Below are 23,710 nucleotides of genomic sequence, written 5' to 3'. Positions count from 1 at the left end.
TTCCTTATTGGAATATATTCCTTGAACAGTAAAAATTACTAATAGCGAAGCACTAAGCAATACTATGAATATTAAATTCCCACTCAATCTTCTTGTAAGCATCAGAAGATTCTCCACGAGTTGTTCATAGTTCTCTGCTCTCCTGTTCCCCAGAAAACTATGACAGACTTGTTGAAATGCACCATCACCGAAGAATTTCTTCCATGTTTTCATAAGTTTCCAACTGCATGGACAACAGGAATTGAAGGTATAACATTACCATTATGCAGCATAACTACTTTAAGAGAAAAGTTGGAGGAATCCATAAAAAATCTCCAGTCCTCAGTCTTATGTGATCTATCCATCGATGCAAGAAGCCTTTTTCATGGCAAAGAGTCAGGTTCCCTTATGTTTTGAAAATGGAAGAAATTCTTGGTCTGTAGCAAGTAGTACCTTCACATCATCTGCCAGGTGATTCCATTGTTACAGACGTAAGGCTAACATTTTGGCTTTATTTTTGGAAAGTCCTTAGTCCATGATTAGGTCATTTAATTCAACTTGTGTTATCTTGTGGGGTTCGCAAGCAGCCAAAGGTGGTGAAAAACTTTCCTGAATACATGACATGTCACAATAGTGAATGGAGTGATGCTGTTGGGCTTGCTATGTTGCCAAACAGTCACCAGTGTTGCCATGTTGCTGCATATATATGAAATCTAACAATATTTCTGAGACACTGCACAACTGAATGCAAGCTGGCCAATGTTGCGAGTATCTGATACATCAAAGGATGGCCTTATATATTGGAATGCGACATGTCAGGTCAGACCCTCAACAGTGTCGCCATATCACTTGTGTCACTTGAATATGCCCCTCACCACCCTTCTGTTATGCCAAAACAAGAGCCAATGGAACTTTTTTAATGCAATTTCCGTGTTCAGCCTCCTTAGAATGAGTGCTTTAATTTCTGTAAAAAAATGTGTGTAGAACAGTGTAATTAGTAATTCAAATGCATCCCTGTCTGTCAAATGCAATTAATGCACAATGAAATTTTGCAACAATCTTTGCAACTATTTGAATTTACAACTCCTTATTACAAAATAATACAGTAAATGTTACTATTAAAGTGTTTTTTATTCTTGTTGCGATGTTTTGTCCCAGTTTCCCTGTGCTGTTTCAAGCTTACTTTGTAGTGTAAGATTAAAAAAATCCTGAGAAACGGGGACAAAATATCGCAGCAATAATAAACACCACTTTAATAGTAACATTTACTGTGTTATTTTGTACTATTCAACAGTAGTTGGAGACAACATGAAGTTCAAATGAGTAACATAATAATGTCATATACAATATATATGAGGAGTTGTAGTTTCTTAATTTGCTGATTCAGTCAAGTTTTGAAGTTTTTCATGTGTATAATTGCATGTAATGAAATACAAAGGACTTGATGAATTACCCCTTTGTCTCAATAAAAGGCAGAAGGAGATGATTTAACTTCCGATGTCACAAAGTAGTCTGAGTAATGTCTTTATGCAAGCATAACACTTTCTAACCATCAAGTTGCCTCTCTGTGAAGTGCAGTTTTCAATTTCTGTGATAAACAGGAAAGTTGGATTGACTTACATCGTTTTTAACATCCATTTTAAATAAAACTTCCTGTTACACTTTAACTTTTAATCAAACTTATTCACAAACGTACTAATATTCATTTCATTCTATACCTCTGACACACTTTACGAAGTATCAAAGTTAGCATTGCTGTTTCTGGTATGTCAAAACATAACCTTCATGATCACTGTATCCACAGAGGCCAAACCATATTAGACCTGTAATTTTTACATGACTAAACAACAATTATTATTCCAAAATTCCCATGCCTTGTATTCTTAGAACTAAATGTATATCATCAAAGATGATGGGGTACTTACTCACAGCGTCGTTTAGTCTCCTTGGATAGAACCAGAGATCGATCATCTGGAGTCAACCCTCGAGAGTGCTGGCGGGACTCGTAACCCTCAGTTTGACGATCCAAAGAATGTGTACGAATGCTAAAACAAATATTTTGTTTTAGAATGTAATTCAAGATCAGGTAATAAAATAGAGGGAAATTTAAAGAGACAAAGTAGACTAGTCATACATAATATCAGTGGAGTGCCCATAAAGGGTGAGTTCATTAGGAGTATAAACCTCTTTGACCCTTTTTTTTAAGAATGAAATGTGGTAAATGTTTCACCGACTACTGAAAAAGAAGCAGTCAACCATTCCCCATGTGGGATTATCATTCTTACCTGTGTGTATTACATTTTCCCCAAACAGGTAGCAGAATACACGGAAATTATTTATTATTATTATTTTAATTTTAGTATCGGCACATCAGCACATAGGCTATTTTTGCCCATAACACAATATGGGGATATGTCCCTTAACTAAAGCAAAATTGAGGATATGCCCGGGCCCCTAACAATAAAATATAAAACTTCCTTACCCAATAATTAAAACCACTATGTAGCCAAAAGTCACCAGACACCCAAGTGAACGTGGTGGCAGTGTCATGGTCTGGGGCTGTTTTTCCTGGTTTGGGCTTGGGTCAATGTCAACATGAACAGTGGTGTTTATGAAGACATTTTAGACAATAGCATGCTGCCCACACTGTGGCAACAGTTTGGAATGGCCCCTTTCTCTATCAGCACGACAATGCCCCTCCTCATAAAGCAGGGTCAATTGAATTGTGGTTTGAGGACAATCAGGTGGATGTGCTTGGCTGGACCGCTCAAAGCCCCAACTTGAATATCAGAACATCTTTGGGATGAACTGGAGCATGGGTTGCATGCCAAACCCACTTGACCGAAAACCACCCATGAACTATTCACGAGGCTACAGGACGAATGGAAAAAATTCCACCAGCAATATACCAGAACTTAGTGGAAAACCTGCCCCGAAGAGTAAATGGTGAAATAGTAGCAAATGGAGGTCCTACATCGTATTAGTTACCTGGCTGGTGTCTTTGGAATGAACAGCACTGGGTATCTGGTGACTTTTGGCTATATAGTGTAATTCATTCATTCATTCATTGCTTAGCAAGAAGTTAAACTATACGGTCTCCAAGGACTAAAATCACCTTTCCTAGGTTAAAAGCTGAGGCTGTAAAGGGGCACTCAGCACACAGAACAAACACAAGACAACACAAACGATTATCCTGGTCTGGTTCAGGAGCCAGAACCTCATTGGCCTGCATTACCGGGATGTATTAGGTGGAAGTGAGGTTGGCTTTGGCTGCTTTACCAGAAGGTCGCCCCTTACATCACACAGAATGTAGTTTATGTGTAATGTATCCTCTTGTAAAAATAATAATGTTGAGAAATTTAGCACCCTTAAAAAATCTAAATACTGGAGTCATATCCTCCTCCCCCTTCAACCCTAATGAACCATGCCCCCCCCCCCACTGCATGCAGTATTTGTTGTTGCTTCAAAACAGCACTTCAGTCTTAGATAACCAAACCTTGTTTACATCCTTGGTAGTGGTGAGGCGACATTTTCTTGACTTGGGGCATGTGACAGCAAGACAGATGAGGGGATGCTTTGTGTAAATGTTCATAGGTGGAGTCATGGGCATCGTGATTTGGGACAGGTTCCAGTGGTTGGTCAACCCCCCCCCCCCCCCCCATTATCGTCGTTCACTTGACATTTTAAAAGTAAAGATTGATTAGCTTCCTGCAGTGTAAACAAAAGACAAAATGAGTTAGCCTGAAAACTGTATGCAAGAAATAATAGATTCTGTGAATTTTCAAAATTCCAGAAAATGTGATTTTTATGTGACTACGAGTAAAAGTTTCCCTAACTCTTATATATTTTCTTGAACTAGACGTATAAAAGTTAATAACAAAATATACACAGGGTGGTCATTTGAAAGAGTTGAGGGGAATCCCTGGTACTTGAGGTGGGAGGGGGGGTACAATTTATGTAATATCCTAATTCTTGAAGAAACGTTACTGCAAATTTCCCCACTGGAAATTTCTCAGATACAACACTGTCTATACATTTAATCAAGTGAATTAAATGTGAAATAAAGACCAACAGTTGTGCTGGATTTTCACTCATCTTGTTGACTGAGTAGAAGTCTCTCCCCAAGGATATAATAATAATGAAGAAAATAATAGATTATTATTGCTTTATTATAATTTTTATTATTATCATTAACAGTAGTACAACTATTAAATTTTATATCAATGGAATGGTCGTAACTCAGCCGCGGCTCGTGCATTATTTTCCTGGGGGTTCACCGAAGTCATATGACACATATTCAGTTTCCGCAAATACTTTCTTCGCGAAACAAAGGGATCGGGGGGCTTAAAAGATTGGTACATAATTATTTCATAGAATGAGGTTTCATAGCAGAGTTTCATAATAATTATCATAAATTACTGTGACTGAAATGAAATTACAATGTGGATAATAAATAGTTTTACGTTGATATTAATTTTCCAGGCGGGTGTGACCCATTTTTCCCTTCGGAAGTCCATGCCTGCAATTATAAAACGAATAATCACAATGATGGTTCTACAATTATTAAAGGGAAATGGCAACCAATGGCATGTGCGTACCAGACACTTGTGACCCTATCATTGAAACGCTACAGCTTTTATTTTCTTTTCTCAAATTTGGAGTAGCTCGACCAGCACCGCTTTATCTCTAATTTTCTTTCAACAGACGAGACAATTTGTTTCCGTTAATTGTATGCATTTTAGCGGTCATTTCTTACCTGCGCAGACGGCAACACCTACACTGCATCAAATGACGGAACATAGTTCATCCTTCGGAGCATCAATACTTTGCAATAACTATGAAAGCACTTCGGAAACTTACAAACTTGAAATATTGACACCGACAGGGTTTGTCACGTCTTCCTTTCTTGTCTAAGATCGCGGCATTCTTTTACTTTCACATATCCGAAGTGTTTCCATCTTTAAGGAAAAAGTCTGAATACATGTTCGAATTATTTTAGTAATGTATTTCTTTTATTTTAATTCATCGCGTCTATTTCCAGCTTTCTTTCATTTCTACTCATCCTTCTCTGCCCAATTTTACATTTATGCCAAGAAGTTCGGCACAAAAATTATTCAACAGAGAAGATTGAATATGTAACGAATGCGCTTCAAACTTGATCCTCACAGGGCAACACTGGAAGGGGGGAACCAGCTGGGTCTCGCTTGCAGCGAGGACGGTGCCTTCTGGCTTCTGCTGTGGCTTCTGAGAGAACACGAACTGCGCATGACCGTTGGTTGGAGATCGAGGTTCCTCAGTATCCTCTTCCATGTATTTTGCTCATATAGCTACCCCGAGCTTCTGCCTGCCGCCCGAACCTTCACAATGGCAGGAGCTCTCCTGAGGGGTTCAGGTGAGGGTCTGCACGAGGGCGGCCGACTCGCGGTTTCTCTTTCTCAGCAAAAGAATTTGCCGTGTTACGGACACAAATACATGACTTCTTGTGTAGAAATTTTAGCGAAAAATTGTGAAAAGGTAAAGACATTGTTTATTGTCCATTCTCAAGGTAAATGCCGTATAAGTGGGGGTTCACTGATCCTGTGCGCTATAGGGCCAACCGCGCCTGTCGTAACTACAAACATTTCTTACGACACAAATCTTGGGGGGTAGCACCATAGACGTAACTTGATGGGGCAAGTGGGGCACTCGCCTTCCTAAAATTTACTGGTATTTTTTAAACTCCTGGAACCTAAGAATCATGTTCTGCTGCCCCAAGTTACGCTCCTGGATAGAGTGCATCACACATATCTTTGCCGTTGCGCACATACCAATTTTCGTTTCGTCTCCCTCTTTTAGCATCACGTGTTCTACGCTGCTCGCCAACCTTCGCCATTGTTGCCATATTGTCATTCCATTCCTGGACACACTAGCGCAAACATCATTGAAAACAATTGAATAGCGCTCCAGCTCGCGGTTCACACCGTTCGCCAGGGACAGTAATGTGGCAATATAGCATGACGAAGTGGTTGCTTCTTTTATGCAGTGCATGTTCATTGGCTAGCTAGTAACTAGTGTTGCCAACTGTAATAATGAAGCACTATTTCTGTCACGGAAGGAGAAAGGCAGAAAGTGACGGTCCAGTTCTGTCAAAGTTGAAATGAAAAACCTTGCATAGCCAAGCTCAGGAAATTCACAAATTGTTCATATTTCATAATTTTGGAATTGTTCAAAATAAATAAATTACGTGGCTCCATGAGTATTTCAACTCTGGGCTCCGGCACGTGTAGAAATTGCATAGAGGAGGCTGTCATTTTTGCTGCTTAACGGGATGCATATTGTTTTCTGTGTTAAAATTGCCATGCTTTGATGGGTGAAAAAAAAAAAGCCGCGCAGCTTATTGTCTATATGTACTTTTTGTTGTTGTGGAAGCCGGCATCGTTTGTAAATGTATAACAAAGGCAACCGATCACAGAGAGGCAATAATACTGCTTGAGGAGGAGTGTTGTGGTCCAATTGTCGCGGTTTAACACGTTCGCATGTTATTAGTTCTCAAAGCTGTGGTATTTCTACCACACTCCATTTCGAGCACTCCATGTTTCAAGAACCATCAACTCCCCTGTCAATCGCTCCGATATTCACGTGAATTGTAAACGCACACGATTTTATGGTCTCTTTGCAGATGGAGGTCATCTAATCTCATGGGTGAAATGAAGAGGAAAGGGGAGGGGGCGTGATCTTCATTTTGATGTCGAAAAGGACGAACAAGTCTAGAATTAAATGATCTCCTTCTGTCTAAGAAGTTTGAAAGTAACATTAAGCCGTCAATTATCACGGAGTAAATAGCGGTCATTACTTGACGTCTAACACTGATAATATAGGCTATTGGCTTCAGTGATCCGCATTTTCCGTCGAGTGGGTGGGGTAAAAGTTTGTTTTACAGCGGTATTAGGGTAATATAGCAAATCGACCATACACTGAGCTTTCCTGAAAAAAAAATGGGGGAAGGGATGTAAAGGGTGTGTGGATAGCTCATTTTCCTTTGGTAGATAAAAATATGCCACACAACATAAATACTCATTATGTAGGAATTGTTTAACCCCTTCTCGATGATCATCGGCAGGGAGGGGGGAGGATTCCTCACCTTTCTCTGAAAATCAGTCAGCCTAAAATTATAGTTTGATTTTTTGTATTTAGCGTCGTTTTTGTGCCACTCTTGGCTAATCGCGTCGATGAGGATCAGTAATAATATGATGAAATTGATGAAGGGAGACAAAAAACACCCATGCCCAGCAGTGACTGCGCGCCAGCCTGAAATAAGTGGGGGGCTACAGATTTCTCGATATTTTTCTATAAAAAGATAAATTAGGGTTTATAATTATAATCTTAATACTAATACAACTCTCATTAATATTTCCTGTGAAATTCTCGGGGGTAACTAAATACCGACTAAAATGCACTTACTTCATACTTTTAGGGTATAATTTTACCGCTTGCATACTTTACAATCAGAACTCAAGATAAATCAATGAGATGTTGCATTTTGTTCCATCATATACAAAAGTACTTTTAGGCACGAATCTGTTAAGTCAAATAAAATGCAATAATTATATTGTTTCTTTTCCTAAGTAATAATTGAGTGGAATAATATCAGTCTCTCACTATTCATGGGAAGACTACAAAACACCATAGAAACTACACTCATTACATTATCAACTTGCTGGATATTCGTATAAATACTACACGTAACACTATTTCTTTGTAAACAGTGTGACTAACTTGTAGCTAAAATGAGAAAATGAGCCACAGCAAGAAACTACGATAAGATAGTCTATTTTTATGAGCAGCCACAACTTTTTCTAAATCCAAAGATTTTGCAAGCTCTTCAAAGGGCAGAACAGATAGAACACCTAACTTCTCGTCACCAATTAGATTTCGAAGGTTTGTCGCAAGCAACCGTTGATGGGGATATGAACATTTCAATAACACAAAGCTTTTAAAGTTCGTAAAAGGAAATTTTGAATGTTTCGATCATTGCAAGCAGCTGCTGAAGGTCATTATTTTTGCTTGCATTCTGCCTCATAGTGTGCCATGACTCTAAACTGTCCAAATCACAAGAGTAGGATCGCATAAAGATTGTAGCTTTTCATGCTTCAGAAAAGTAGCACTAATTTAATAAAGTAGGCATCAAATAAGCGAAAACACCCTTGAGTGAAACTGTATTAATGATACCATTTTCCCTTCTATGATGAAATATCTTAATTTTCTTGTTCAACGACTGGAATTCAGAACTTAGGGCTAAAAATGGGGAGGATGTGAGAAATATCGTCCGCTTAGGACGTACCACTCTCAAGGAACAAAAATATTTTCACTACAAATCCACCTCCACTACGAGACAAATATATTGACATAAAATCAATCAATATATGTACTAGTTGCAACTCTTGCACTGGGCATTTTGGTTAGAGAAGTGGCTGCTGAAGATTATAATTTTATTTCAGAATATATTATGCTCTGAATATTGATCAGAATTGGATCAATAGTTTTATGAGATGTGCTTCAAAGATGATTCTTCTGCACGGAATCAAATTTGGCCACTTTGACGGTAGCAGAAATTATTTTCTTACATCACAAATAATAATTAATTAGCATGTAGGCCTAGGCCTGCGAAGAATGAAATATGCACAAGCGTGCTGATTTTTGCATAGTATGCAAAAATGTTTACTTGATGTATTTGTATTAATAACCACTATTTACACAGAAGCTAATTGGGACGAGCGCTACAGCTTATAGTGGAATCCGAGCCACTTAATGATATGTGCCTCCACCGGGGATCGAACCCGGGACCCCTTAATTTCAAGGCAGCAATATTGGTGCAAGATAACCAGAGCGGGGAGGTCCAATTTTAATATTTCCAATTCTTAACATTTAAGAATTAGTTACTTTGTGTACTCACTTTGATTTCTTAACGTCCTATTTCTCCCTCTTGAATATTTGCAACGATAAGGATAGATATAACGATGAGAACAATGAGAGAACATCGACAACACTCATACCATTGTCGGTACTCGAATGAGGAACTAACAAACAGAAAAGAACATTGACGGCTCTTTAGATATTGAACGTTGTCCTACTTAAAAAAAAATATATATATATATTTTACACATCTGTTAGATTTATTCAGAAATATAGCAATACGATTTATGGAGCCTACTAAAGTGCACGTTTATCTGTATATGCCAACAATTAAAGAACAATCTCACAGCCACTGAATACGTCGTCCACCTACGAGACAGGTAACAGATTTCGTAGAAAGTTTGGCTGGCACTCATGATTGGCCCATTACGTAGTATCAAATGGTAGCCACTGCTATCCAGGCATATCTGCATATACCCCCTCCCCTTGATTTTAGAACACATCGTATTAAAAGTAACTTTGCGATCTAACCGAACTAGAAAATGTACTTGAACATTGTACTTGCCTCAATGGAATTTTAATAATGGAAAAAGTAAACTTAAACATTTTAAGTTTTCGGTCAACGTCTACCATACTACAAAAATGTTGGGGGCTACAGGGGGGGGGCTGAGGCTGGTTTGGGGGGCTGAGGCCCCCTAGCCCCCTGTAGCGCCGTCCCTGATGCCCAGCCCGGTAACCCTGGCGTCGAAGAGCGCTGTGCTAACTGCTACGCCAAAGAGGTCGACCCCTACAATTACAGTAGCTACTGTCACCTCCGGAAATTTGGACAATTCTTTTTTTTTTCTTTTTATTCTAAATTGCAAACGGAGTCCTCTCTGGCAGTGATCACCCTATACTCTCCCTAGGTAGATTTTGTTTCAGGGCCTACAACTTATATCAGAGGAAGGTATGTCTCCTACTCTTCCCGTGAACTCCGTATATGGATAAGCTAGGTAGAGTAGAGTGACCGGCCGACGATCCCCACCACACAGGTACGCCCCTGTGTGCCTCTGTCTCACCCTAGGACGTGACAGATTTAATGGTGGAGGTGCGGGGCATTTCTTCAAACTGCTATTGAAATTTAACGGGCATCTCTTCAAAACTGCTATTTTAACTATCCGGGGCAACTTTTCAAACTGCTATCGAAATTCAAATCTGTGTTTAGAGATTAATATATATATATATACATGTCGTCACCTGTTTCATAGGCCACACCCTATATAGGACAATACCCTACACACTGGTTTTGTTACTGTGTACCCTTACACCGATAAGTACCACGTTACTAATTACATGATTTCTTTTTATTACTATGTATTTCCTTTAATATCCTAACCTGTAGTTGTGTATGCAATGCATGTTACTATGTGTGTTAGTAAATGGAAGATTTGCGTAGGAGTGAAAGATTAAGGTTACAAGCTAGACGACAAGCGCGAATTCCCTGCCTTAGACCCGAATGTAGAGACCCCCTTGACGACCAATTTGGTGACCATTTACATTTAGAACCTATCAAGGAAGAAGATCCTACGGTTTTCTATAATTCGGAAGAAGTTGCAAGTCCAGAAACTAACATGCCTAATGATACAGAGGATTCTAACCCTTCCGCAGGGTGTAGGAACAGTAGAGTTCCCTCAGTACATCCAGATACCTTTTCTGGAGGACGAGGCGAAAACATCAAACAATTTTTGCAGACTTATGAACGAGTAGCGTCTATATTAGGTTGGTCAGAACAGGATAAGATTAAGTATCTCCCGGCCTATTTGAAGAACGCGGCGTCGGATTATTGGGAATTGCATTGCGAAAGGTTGGAAGCTTTTAATTCTTTTTCAGCTTTAAAGACAGAATTGGAGAAAGCCTTCTCCTCCATTTACCCTGAAGGTGACGCCCTATTAGAATTAAACGCTAGAAAGAAAGATGACGTAGAGACAACAGAGCAATATTTCTATAGTATTTTAAAGCTTTGTAATAGAGCTGACCCACACATGAATGATGAATCCAAGATGAACTATATTTATCGTGGGTTACGCGAAGAACAAGTGGAACGTTTAGTTCCCATGCAGCCTAAGGACCTTGACGAACTTTTAGCAAATATGAGAATAGTAGAGAGAGCCAAAAAGCAGGCTTCTCTTACAAATAGGGCGTTAGCCAAACAAAGACAAGAAACAAAGGTACAAGCACCTAAGTTCGATACCCCACCAACGCGAGCACCTCATAGTGCAGGTAATAGGTACTACGCTAATAGATCCACTCAAAATGCACAATATTATAGAGGGAATAGGTCCCGAGATTTTGGTGAACCCAGGAGGGACTCGAACCCAAGGTTCAGTGGGAACAGAACCAACGAGAGGGCACGTTCTTACGTGACTCAAGCACAGAATCAATTTCCTGGACAGTATAATCCAACTGATTCCCGACGAACTATGCACTCTACGAGAGGGCAGTCCTCTCACTTTTCTTCCCGTAATTCTCAACATCGCAATCCTCCAAATATAGCTAATACTAACTGTTTTTCGTGTGGCAAATCTGGGCATTGGGCCCGAGAATGCCGACAAAGGCAGAGAAATCCAGGTATTTCTCGTGGCCGCCCTCCCTACCGAAATGAGGAGCAGCAAAGAAATCGCAGGGTTGCATTTGATAATACTGATAGAAATAACCAAACATATGGCAATAGACGTCAATCTCCTGCACGTCTTGATAGAAGTCCAGCTAGAGAATTTCCAGCTAGACGGCAAAGTATTGAACGTACTACCCCTTCTCCTAACCCAAACGCTTAAGGGCGAGGCGCAACACGCCTAGGGGTCGTCTCGCACCTAAAACAACGCATGTTAATCCCCTGCAACATTTTAGGTCAGATCCGCCACTGGGTCCCCATGTTGAAACGGACTATATACGTCCCCATCTTCCTGTCAATTTGTTTAGACGACAGTTTCTTGGTCTTTTAGATACAGGATCTCAGGTAAGCATATTAGACGCTTGTTTATTACCTCCAGGTTATAATGTGAACCGCAAAGCCATTGGATATGTTAGCATCAGTACCATACTGGGTCTAGAATCACAGAACTTGCCTGTATGCCGGTTATTTATTATAGTGAATAAGGTAAAATTATGGGTAAATTTTGTAATTATGCGCCGTAACCAGAGGAATCGGGATAAACTCCCCATGGTTTTGCTAGGAGCCAATTTTTGGACAAACATGTTAAATGGGTAAATCCCTTTGAAATTTGCCTCAAGGCACCTAATTCTTTTTTTAATTCTGAATGCATCGTGAAATTGACGTCACCAGCAGCTAGTGGTGACCCACGCGCAGTTATGCACGCCACTGTACATGGTGAATCGCTAGGATTCCCGTATCTTATTAACTCTTTCAAAAAGACTAAACGTAGTGATTTGAGAAATCAACCAGTGCCGAGTTCGACACCAGGACAGGGTGATAACCCTTTCCTTTCATCCTATGGACCTTTAATCCAGCTTGAAGACCCATATCTTGGGTTAGGCGAATATATGTATGAGGTTTTATTACAGTCAGTGGGACGCGAGGGCTTGGAAAAGATTTGTAGAGAGAGTAGGAAGGCAAAATATGTAAAGTCAAAGGCCCAGCAAAATCGGAACAAAAGGGCGATTGATAGAACGCCGATCAGGAAGTCTGGCGACGAAGATTTGATAAGGCAGGATACTGGGAAACCGCAAGAACCAGAGCCTTCCCCCTCCTCCTTCTTGAATCGCCGGATATCCCCTCCCCCCACCACGCCGCAAACCGCAGCTGTTACTAATAACAACTTGCCTTCAACCTCAAGAGCATCCACTTTGTGTCAACAAAGTCAGACGAAGACCATAACTCACGACTCAACAGGAACTTTAACGCCAGATGGAAAGAATGCTTCTTTTACAACGTTTTATAAACCGCCTGTTGCATCAACATTACCCGAGAATACAGACAGAGCTCCACTTGAGTTTATAAATTCAAGCCTTGAAAAGACTTTCCCTTCTACGTCTTGTTGCGTTTCAGAGCCTTCAGTAAAGAAGAAGAAAGAGTCAAAATTCTGTGCCATCGTAGCAACAGACACTCGTTTGCCCTCACGGCAACACACATTCATTGCTATTAGATATCAAAACCCTTCCACCGATATTGCCATGAACTCTGAAAATATTCTTGAAATTAGTGATGGAGTTTACTCTAAATATAGGTGTTTAGTTCCTCGCCTACTAGTAATACCAAACCAAGTATACTCAGTTCCAATAGTTAATATGGGGTATAGCCAACTTACTATTCCAGCCGGAACAGTAATAGGGAAACTCGAACCAATTCTCACGGGATCATGTAATCCTACAGAGGTACTTGACATGGATAATGGGACGAATGATGATGATGCATTTGCACATATTGTTCCATGTAACGCCATTGATCTTAATAACCTTCGTAGTGGTACTACGTTGGGTAAAGGGGAATATCACGACTTAAGTAAGGAATTGGATATTAATCCGGAACTAACCGAAGAGCAGCGACGAGCAGTTATTAGTTTAATGACTGAGTATGAGGATTGTCTTGCATGGACAGTAGATCAGCTACGTAAGACCAATGCATATGAATTTACCTTACCCCTGAAATCAGATGACCCCGTTTGCCATCCTCCATACAGGGTGAGTCCAAAACAACGAGAAGTTATTAGGCAAGAAGTGCAAAACTTGCTGGATATCGATGTGATCGAGAAAAGCGAATCCGCGTATGCCTCCCCTGTAGTACTAGTACCAAAGAAAAATGGAGAACTCAGAGTAACTATTGATTTCAGATCTATAAACAAGCTAAGTCACCAAGACGCCTATTCTTCGGCTTTACCTCGGATAGACGATATTATCCAATATCTGGGAGGTGCACAGTATATTACCTCCTTGGATGCTCGAAGCGGATATTGGTCCATTCCAATTGCAGAAAAAGACAAGCACAAAACAGCCTTTGTCACCAGCGAAGGTCTGTACCAGTGGAAACGCATGCCAATGGGTTTAAGTCGAGCCCCAGCAGCCTACCAACGCTGCATGGATCAAATATTTGCTTCTATGAAATGGAATAGCTTAGCAGTATACCTTGACGATCTAATAATTTTCGCAAACACTTGGGATGACATGATGAGTAGACTAACAGGAGTAATGAAAAGACTTAGGAAGAACAATCTTTCTCTCTCCCCGACGAAATGTCATTTTGGGTACCACGAGGCTGAAGTCTTGGGATTTATCGTCGGAAGAGATGGTGTCAAAACAGACCCAAAGAAAGTAGAAGCCATAAAAGAAATTCCAGAACCACGGACCTTGAAAGAAGTACGAAGATTTTTGGGAATGTGCGGTTACTACCGCCGCTTTGTTAAAAATTTCAGCCACATAGCACGACCTCTTAGTCAATTAACAAGAAAGAATGTAGCTTTTCATTTTGGTCCAGAGCAGAGACAGGCCTTTGAGACACTGAAAGAATGTTTAATGACAGCTCCAGTACTGAGGCACTTTGACCCCTCCTTGCCAACAGAACTCCACACTGATGCTTCTAATACGGGATTAGGAATCGTACTATGCCAAGTTCGAAACGACCCCGATGACCCCTCCGAGAAAAAGAAATTAGTGAATCCTATAGCATACGCAAGTAGGACCCTAACAGGACCTGAGCAGAATTATTCAATTGCCGAAAAGGAAGCTCTTGCAGTAGTATTTGGTGTCACACATTTCCATTCCTATTTAGCGGATTTTCCTTTCACTGTAGTGACTGACTCGCATGCCCTTTGTTGGCTAAAGAAATGCAAGTCTCTCGTAGGGCGTTTGGCAAGATGGAGTCTGAGATTGCAAACTTATTTGTACACTGTAGTCCATAAGTCAGGAAAACTTCATTTCGCCCCAGACTGCCTTAGCCGGATACCCAGTAAGGCATTGTCTGAGAAAGAAAGAGAAGACATCGAAGAAGGAGCTATAGTTGCCTTCACTCAGGTAACTCCCTCTCCTTCCCCACCACCTACAGCTCCAAATGGCTATAACGTTCAAGAAAAGCAAGAAAGAGATCCACTTTTAAAAAGCATTATTGAATTAAAACGGAAAGATCCAGATGAATTAAGTGTCAGGCATTATGAGATAAAAAATGGCATTCTATACCGACGTTTCGGCAACAAAAGCATGTTAGTAATCCCAGAAGAGTTAAAGCTTACTGTACTTAAAGAAATGCACGATAATCCACTTTCAGGAGGACATCTTGGGATCACCAAGACTCATGGAAAAGTATGTGAAAGATTTTATTGGACTAACATGAAAAAGGAAATAGAGGCATATGTAAAGGGATGTCCCCTTTGCCAAGAAAGAAATAGGAATACAGGTAAACCACAAGGATTTTTGAAGCCCATACCCGTAGGTGAGCCTTTTGCTAGAGTAGGGACAGATATAATGGGCCCTCTTCCGTTATCCAAAGGATATAGGTACATTATTACCGCCACATGCTATCTAACAAATTGGGTAGAAGCCAGATGTTTAAGGAACCCCACAGCTAAGACTGTAGCGAAGTTTTTGTTAGAAGAAGTTATTTGTAGACACGGATGTCCCCGTGAATTACTTTCGGATCGAGGATCAGTATACATGGCGACAATTACTAAGGAATTGCTTGAACTTATGAAAATAAGGCAGATAAATACTACTGCATATCACCCTCAAACTAATGGAAAAACCGAGCGATTTAACCAATCCCTTGCTACTCTGTTAAGTAAATATGTTGACAAACATCAGAAAGACTGGAGTGATTACGTGAAACTTGGAGTATGCGCATACAATTGTTCGAGGGTTGATCACATCGGCCATTCGCCATTTGAGTTAGTATACGGCCGGCTACCAGTGTTCCCTCTTGAAACGTTAGGAATCGAACCCCTGCGCTCCAATACTCCAAATCCTCACACCATTCAATTCAAAGAACACTTAGAAGATATTAGGGATATTGCAAGAAAGCAACATAGTAAAAGACAAGCATATGACAAGAAACGATATGATGCGAAACGAATTGAGGTAAAGTTTAAAGAAAATGATTTAGTGATGTTATATCAACCTGCTCACAAATTAGGGTTAATTGAAAAACTGAGAAGAAAATGGAATGGTCCATGGAGAATTATAAAATATTTGGGAAACAACGTGTTTCAAATTAAGAAGGAAAAAGGTCAAAAAGAGCAAAGAGTAAACGTTAACCGTTTGAAACGCTATTATCCTCCTAACCAATGGTAAAAAGATAGGAAGTTACAAAACAGTAAGAAAAACAAAAGGGAATATTTTGTTTTGGAAGTACGGAAATATATCGATTACATTCGCTTTCCCGCCGAGAACGTAAAAGAACCAATCCTTATTTTCCTTTTAAGGAACGGAAGTAGAATCTCTTTAAAGAGGCCTACATCCAAACAATGATAGGAACAATACAAAGGTAAAATTGCATGAGTCATAAGGTCTCCTAAGTTCCTTTTGGTATTTTATATCTAGAGTTGAATAAAAGAAAGGACTTCCAGGTATTACCTGCTAAAGTTTCCTTGCCATTGAACTTAGATTAATGAACTTTAAGTAGTCTCAACACCCGGCAACGAAGGTTTGAATCTTGTCAGGATAAAGCTGCTACGTTTCCTTTTTTTTTTTCTCTCCTCTCGACATATGACGTTATTATAACTCTCTTTTTCATCCCCCTCTTATTCCTTTTAAATAAAAGGAGAATACTCAGGAATCCTGTTTACGGGTATATAATTACAAACTACCTCATTTTCCCCCTATTTTCATGAAATCTATTTCACGTTTGTGTGTGTGTGAGTAACGAGGACTGATCACCTCATTACTATTCATCCATCATTATCATATTTCTTTCTTTTAGACGTTTGACAACGATGCCTATTACCCTTTAGTAGACCAGGAAACGGACGTTCCGCTATTAAGCAGAGACACTTTTTGACCCATATCGTGGTAAGTTGTTTTAAATAAACACAAACCCGAAGGCAAATATCTTGTTCCCCAAGTTAAGAGGATTTGAATTCTTTATCGTCAAGAGTGTCCTTCCCCAATTGCCCATGGCGGCCCCCGAGAACGCGCAAATACCTTTGACCCCTTTGCAGAGAATTGAAGTACCTCAAGTAGTAATCGAATGGATTTATTTACTAGTAAACGAAATGATGTCAGAAGCTTTTACCGACCTAACCATACCACAGATAGCGGGAATATTAGGTGAAAAGTCAGTCCCCTTTCTGATACAAGTTTTAGGAAATCATTACCTGGTTAGCACTCTTTTTCCGCCTAAAGTGACCCCCCAAAAATGGTTTGAATGGGTTCGTCAGGAAGTAAAGGAAAGATTTGTTCATCATTTAAAGCTCTGGAGACAAGAATATAATCTTAATTGGAAGCTAAGAGTTATGGCAGACAGCGAAGGTTGCGTTCATATCGCACCAATAACCCCCCAATAGAAAAGGAAGAAAGAAACCAACTAAAACGCATGGTTACTTATAAGCTCACTAATTAACGCAGGACCCTAATATAAGTGTCGTAGGTGCACTAGTTTTTGTTTTGTTTCTTTGCAGTATTAATATAGCCAGCAGGCCAATTCAACTTGTAGTTGCTTCTCTATCTACCTGCCAATATGGAGTTACGTCTCCACGGACAGTACGAGTATGTACCTCTCCATGTGAGAAACGGAAGAGTAGATTTTAGAGCCTTCCTATACTGCTTTACACACCCACTCTACACCACGGTGGATATATTGATGAGGAACGTTGAAATACGTGCCTTGGAGCCGGAAATTAACAACGCCTTGGAAAATCTAAGTGTGAGAGATTTCCAAATCTATCTTAAGAATGTGATTCAGCAAATGTTTTATTTAATTTCCAATTATGGACCGCCACCTCTCATGCAGCTTGTGCAGGTAGGCTATGGAAAAGTAACCCCTTGGAGATAGTAACTAGAACTCTCGTGGAATGACCAATATGCAGAGAGCCTATAAACAAGGCCATATTTGTTTTGGAAGCGTGAAAAGAACTTGCTTTTCAGCCCTGCAAAATTGCCCATGCTACATAGATAATATTGTTTAAATCATTATTTTCCTTTGCTTTGCCAACATTTTTGTTGTTAGAAATCAACAAGCGATTACACCGTTTGCGCCAAAGTTGATTATAATCAAAAATATCACTTTTAAAAATTCAGACGTAACAATGCTCTATGGGTGGTTGGTTGAGGAGCCTTTTTAACAACACGGCTTATAGGGTGGCAACAACAATGATAGTACACATAGTTGTACTCTTCTTTTCTTTCCTTCATTCCTCAAGACAGTTATTTTTCTTCTCTTTTAGTTTCATTCGGTGTATTGCGAAATCTTGATTACTGCGAATACATATAAGTGCAATTAAATACCAGTTTTTTTTTGTTTTACTATTGAGTATAAATGGTCACAACCCCTGAGAGGTTTTACCTACTTACTCCTTTGTTACTTTCCCTTGGTAAGTATACCATCATAATTAAGACCACAATAATGTTGCAGTCATGCATGTAATATGAGCGGGGACCAGTTTTAATCCCCACTCAGGGTAAATAAATATACTTCATATAGTAACCGTATAAAAATTATGGAACCCGGATGGGACATTATACCAAATTTTTATATTTTCCACCCTTTCGAGAATAATTGGCACCTTTGGGTAACTAGGATAATAATATTTTTTTTTTTTGTGGTGAAGAAGAGGCTAAGGTAGCCAGGAGTTACACGGAAGAATTGTGCATAGCGCACCTCTACTTCCATCGTCGAATACATATGTGGATATATATATATCTACATATTTCTATTATGATATTATGAATACTATGTTATATTTGGTTGGAAGGATCTGTTGCCTTTTTGCGTGAGAAACACGTAACCAACATAGGTCTTACTTAGACTTTTTTTTCATGGGATAATTTTTTTTAACCTTTATTGCACAGATCCCCGGGGTTGGGCGTCATAAGTACAAAGAGGGATAGGGTTGGAGGTGTGAGATCCGTTACTCTTCATGCCCTTTCGAAGAGTCACTGATCCCACACATCACTCCTCATAATGAAGGCGACTATGCCTTAACGTCATGTTCTTTTGTTTTAGGATTCCCCATATAATTCTTCGTTCATCCTGAAGAAACAGGTAAGCATCCACGAATAAGTTTTTGAACTATCACTTGTGCTTCACAGACATTCCATTTTGCACATATATATATATATATATATGCTTTTTTTTTTCTTTTCTTTCGTCTCATTTTGTTTTATGCTAACTCTATGGACTTATGGACCCTAATTATAAACGAGGCCCCTAATAGAGATATAAACTCCTTTCATCTGCACGGTTATTTACCTCCCCATTGCACAATCAGTTTCTTTGACGAAGTATTTTTCTTCAATAGATTAATTTTATGTGAGAAGGCATATTTGTTAGGATTATGTGGCCATTCCAATGACCCCCAAATCCCTCAATGCGAGGTTAGACATTTGAAGGCTGGCCCACATACACTTCATATCTATATTCTAAGGGATATACATCTTAAACACCTCCATACCTTGTTTACTAAGTTAGTAATCTTTCAAAGCCGATGGCTCTGTGGAGCTCATTCTCGTTTAGCCTTTGGCAGAACTTTCGACGAACACATGAGAGTCACTGAATTTTACGAAATCTGTATACTCTATCAAACTCCCTGTCCTTTTCACCCCGGACATTAAGGTAATCTATAACAGTACCTGCCCAATTAAAATCCAGGTGAATCATTTTGTACGTCAACCTCTGTATTTTGTCAGGACTTAGTCCCCGATTATCATACAGTTATCGTCATAGCACGCATCAAATCCCACGACCATTGACCCATTTAAGTGACCAACATTAAATGGCGTGTTATCTTTTATGGCACCTCTTTGTTGTGAAACTAATGCTACAGTGTTCACCAAGTAAAATGTTCTCTTGTTACCACTTTGACACCTTTTGTCCCTGATGCTTGGACATATATAATACTCCCCTTTTTATTGTTACCACAAGATATTGTTATAACTTTCCACGACCCAGAGATTAACTCAATTTTGATACGACTCCCTTCTAACTTTATTTCAATTATGGTAATAATTAATGATTGGATCAAAACCCATTTTGACACCCTTTTTACCATACCCCCTCTTAATAAAAGTATACAGGACCAAATTGTCCAGGTGGACTCCCCTACTAGATTACAACAGTTTTTGGAGGCTAATTTAGCCCAACCAGTACGAACTCCTGCTTGTAAGGAATTATTTCTTAAACGAGTGGCTACCACACTCCGACGTTTTATCTACACCTGCATGGACAACTATGGCCTAGAGTGGACCTTTGAGTGTGTATATCACCCCTCTGACAACAGTTTAGGATTATTTGCATATTAGGAAAATGGAACCCTCTGAAGAAAGCAGTTTAACTCCTAATGAAATTGTTAAACAATTTGCTGCTGAACAACTAAATGAAGCTTCAACTGAAGGTGATCCTTCTTCCCCAGCTTCAAAGACCTTACCTTTCTTGCCACCAACTACTTCTAGTCCACTTACGTCTGTTGAAGAAGATGTTGTTAATGAATTAGTCGCATTACATGATACCTTGCCTTCAGATAATGATCATCTAAAATTAGAGGATCAGGCACAACCTTCTACATCCGTGCCTGGACCTAGCCAGCCTATAATAACGGAAATTCTTTTTCTTCAACCACGTCCTGTAGAGAGTTTCTCGCTTTCATACTCTCCAACAAGCCGAGTAAGCTCAGAGGATGAGGCAATATTCCTCTCAGTACCTCCTTCTAGTCCTGCCTCAAGGAGTGTAGGATCAGCATCGACCCTTATACGACCCTCTACAGTGGAGAGCGACACTTCCCAAAGTTTTAGAACAGGGTTTACTTCTCTATCTAACCGTACTAGAAGTACCGAAGGATTAGATTGTTCATCTGCGGATGAAGCGCCTGTGCAGTACCGTGAAGATCCAATATGTGATCCAGCCATTAACGAACTAACTCTTCATTTCATGACACATGATTTTTTAGATGCTTTTATTACTCCAGAAAACCCTCATATACTCTCAGGAATAAATATTTTCGATAGAGTAGCCCCAGGTCATAGACATGACCCAAACTATGTGTTAACCACCGTACCCTTTTATATACGAGAAGGATTAAGGCTAAGACCAAACCTTGAAGAACGGCATGCCTGGCTACATCAGTGCGCCACGCAGCTACAAACATTTGTCCATGGCAATGTTTTAAATTTCGGCGACCGTTGGACTTTCCACTGTCTTTGGAATAGCCAAGATGGTCAAATTTACTACTTCGGCCGACCCTCTAGGCAAATAACAGGAAAGAACGAGTTGTAATGTTTTCCTCGTTCCTGTCCTTAAACAACGATTTTTTTTTTATATATAAATTCTTGGCTTTTGCACTTGGCAAGGTAGAGTGATGATCGTCATTTCTCTAGGAGAAATGAGACCATCCCTACTGCCTTACATTCAAAGTCACGATAATTATTATTGTTATAATTCCCCTAACTTCTGCATTTTTATGGGTACATCCCTGTTTCATATTAATCGTCGATAGGTGATGTTATCAGTAAATTGTTACACTGATATAACATTCAGAAGACACAAGTAAATAATCTTCAAAATCGCATTTTGGTTTTTGGTATAGCATATATCAAGAAGAACGATTCTAATATTTCTTTAAGTTACAGATTGAGCCTTAATGATGACTCCTTCCATGTTCTTGTTGCTGATTGTAACCATTGCAACCCAGGCAAAGGCGTTGGAAGATCCAGAAAAACCTGCCATCAAGTTGATTAGTGGTGGATACTGGAAACCTTTAGGTAATGTAGTGGTATATGAGGCCTCCGTGCCGTTGGTCTATGAGGAAATGTTAACCAAGCCACCCTTGGTGGACCCACTTCTGATGGATATGGTCACAGCCGAAAACAACAATATGTGTAAGGAGCACGATTCTCTTTTTTGTTATATTGATGAGCTAAATGATAAGATGCAAAATGTACTTTATCAACACGTCAATCAATCTCTGTGTGATTTTCCCACCAGTGAATATTTTTCTGATCAAGTGACACGTAACAAAAGAAGCCCCCTACCTTTTGTAGGAACTTTTTTTAAATGGTGTTGTGGAATAGCTGTCACTTCTGATCTTGACAATAGTGTTACAACAACGCGTAAATTAAAGGAAGCAGTTTTGCGGATAACTCAGTCACTAAAACACCACAATGCTGACATCCACGTGTTACAGTCCAACATTGCCAGTATAGCGTCACAAGTTAATGAGTCGTTAACTTATGTAGAAGACAAAATTGATAGACTAGCCTTATTTGAGAAACGCCAATTTGACTCCTTATTAAACAAATCAGAAGTTTTGGAATATCAAATTCTTACAGAACAATTAAGATCTCTTATTCTTTACAAACTATTCTTGAATATAATGGTAGAACAAGAATATAGAGATTTACAAACTGCCTGTTTTCAAAATAAAATACCTATGGTCTTAATCAAACCCACCATTTTGAGACAAGATTTATTAACCATTACATCCAAAATAGCAGGAGAAAATTTTAAGTTGGCCTTACCCATTAATCAATTAACCAAGTATTACTCTCTTCCCATTTCCCACTGCATGTTTTCTGATACCCAAGTAGCCATCCATATCAAGGTTCCCATCGTTAAACAAGGAGACCCTATTATCCTAGAAGAATTTCAGACGGTCCCCTTTCGATGGAATGACTCCACATGTACTTTGGTTCACTCCACCAGTTATGCAGCCATAACTCAAACTTCAGTTAGAATATTATCAGGAAGTTTCTTATCCACTTGTGACCCCCATATTGACAAGCTATGTTATCTTCCCCGCTACGGACATGATGCTGTATTAGGCACAGGATGTCCACTTAAAATAAGACAAGGAGCAACGATTGAAGAATTAGCTAAATTTTGTACCTTCTCATGCATCTCTGGTAATCCAATAATCATTACCGAAATAAATCCTGATAGGTATGTTATTACGAACCCTCCTGATTCAATAAAGGTTACTTGCAATGGTCAAATACGACGTATTCAAACTCATGGTAAACAGCCAGGAGCTGCAGAAATTGACCTCCCCTGTCAATGTTCTGTAGAAGTGAACAATGAAATTTCAATTCCAACCACTTTTCCTTGTTCAGCTAATGCTAAAGATAACTTCCAAATTTCTACAATATTACCTGCAAGTTGGTCTCACATCCCTACCTTAAAAATTACAGATATGCAGAGAAAACAAGAGAGATTAGTTTTTAAATCATACGATGATTGCTTAGATAAAAATTGGACTAGGAAAATACCATATATAAAAATATCTCCAGTAAAAGAGACTAAAATGGAAGAGGAACGAGTCATGCGAATGGAAGAGATAAATGAAGTTCTCTCAGATGTAGGTGATTCGTTAGTACCCTCCGCTTCTACCCCCACCACATTGTATGTTTGGAATATCGCTTTAACCATAACCACCTTATGGTTACTCTACAAAATACAGCACACCTCACGCACTATCCAAAACATTGGAATCCCTTTTGGCACAATGGCTGTAGGCAAAGTAGACGCACATGCGTGCGAACCAACCTTAATTGAAACGGTAGCTGTTTACTCTGGAGCTATCGTCATTATAGTCGTAGCCATTTTCGCACTTTATTTAAGTTGGATAGTATTTATCAGGAAATTATGCTGGAAATGCAGACAGTCTACCGAAACACAGTCACCATCTGCGATTCCATCAGCCCCAAGTCTAAG

The 23,710-nt window shown here is 39.5% G+C and overlaps 1 protein-coding gene across 4 annotated transcripts in view; it reads right to left on the bottom strand.

Annotated features, from left to right (window-relative positions):
- Nucleotides 1-23,710, bottom strand: part of LOC145988830 (uncharacterized) — a 197,324-nt gene that overhangs the window by 65,540 nt on the left and 108,074 nt on the right. For 3 of the 4 annotated variants that reach the window (XM_083124045.1, XM_083124048.1, XM_083124046.1), the window contains one exon: nt 1,905-2,024. In XM_083124045.1, coding sequence (XP_082980171.1) covers nt 1,905-2,024 — 120 coding nt within the window. Of the gene's footprint in view, nt 1-1,904; nt 2,025-2,264; nt 2,327-23,710 lie in introns of those variants that run through there. The other variant, XM_083124047.1, reaches the window with a different exon arrangement.

The sequence above is a fragment of the Lepisma saccharinum genome, chromosome 6, assembly GCF_977018435.1.
Source record: "Lepisma saccharinum chromosome 6, izLepSacc3.1, whole genome shotgun sequence".
NCBI classification, from domain to species: domain Eukaryota; kingdom Metazoa; phylum Arthropoda; class Insecta; order Zygentoma; family Lepismatidae; genus Lepisma; species Lepisma saccharinum.
This window is presented reverse-complemented; position numbering and strand designations above follow the sequence as displayed.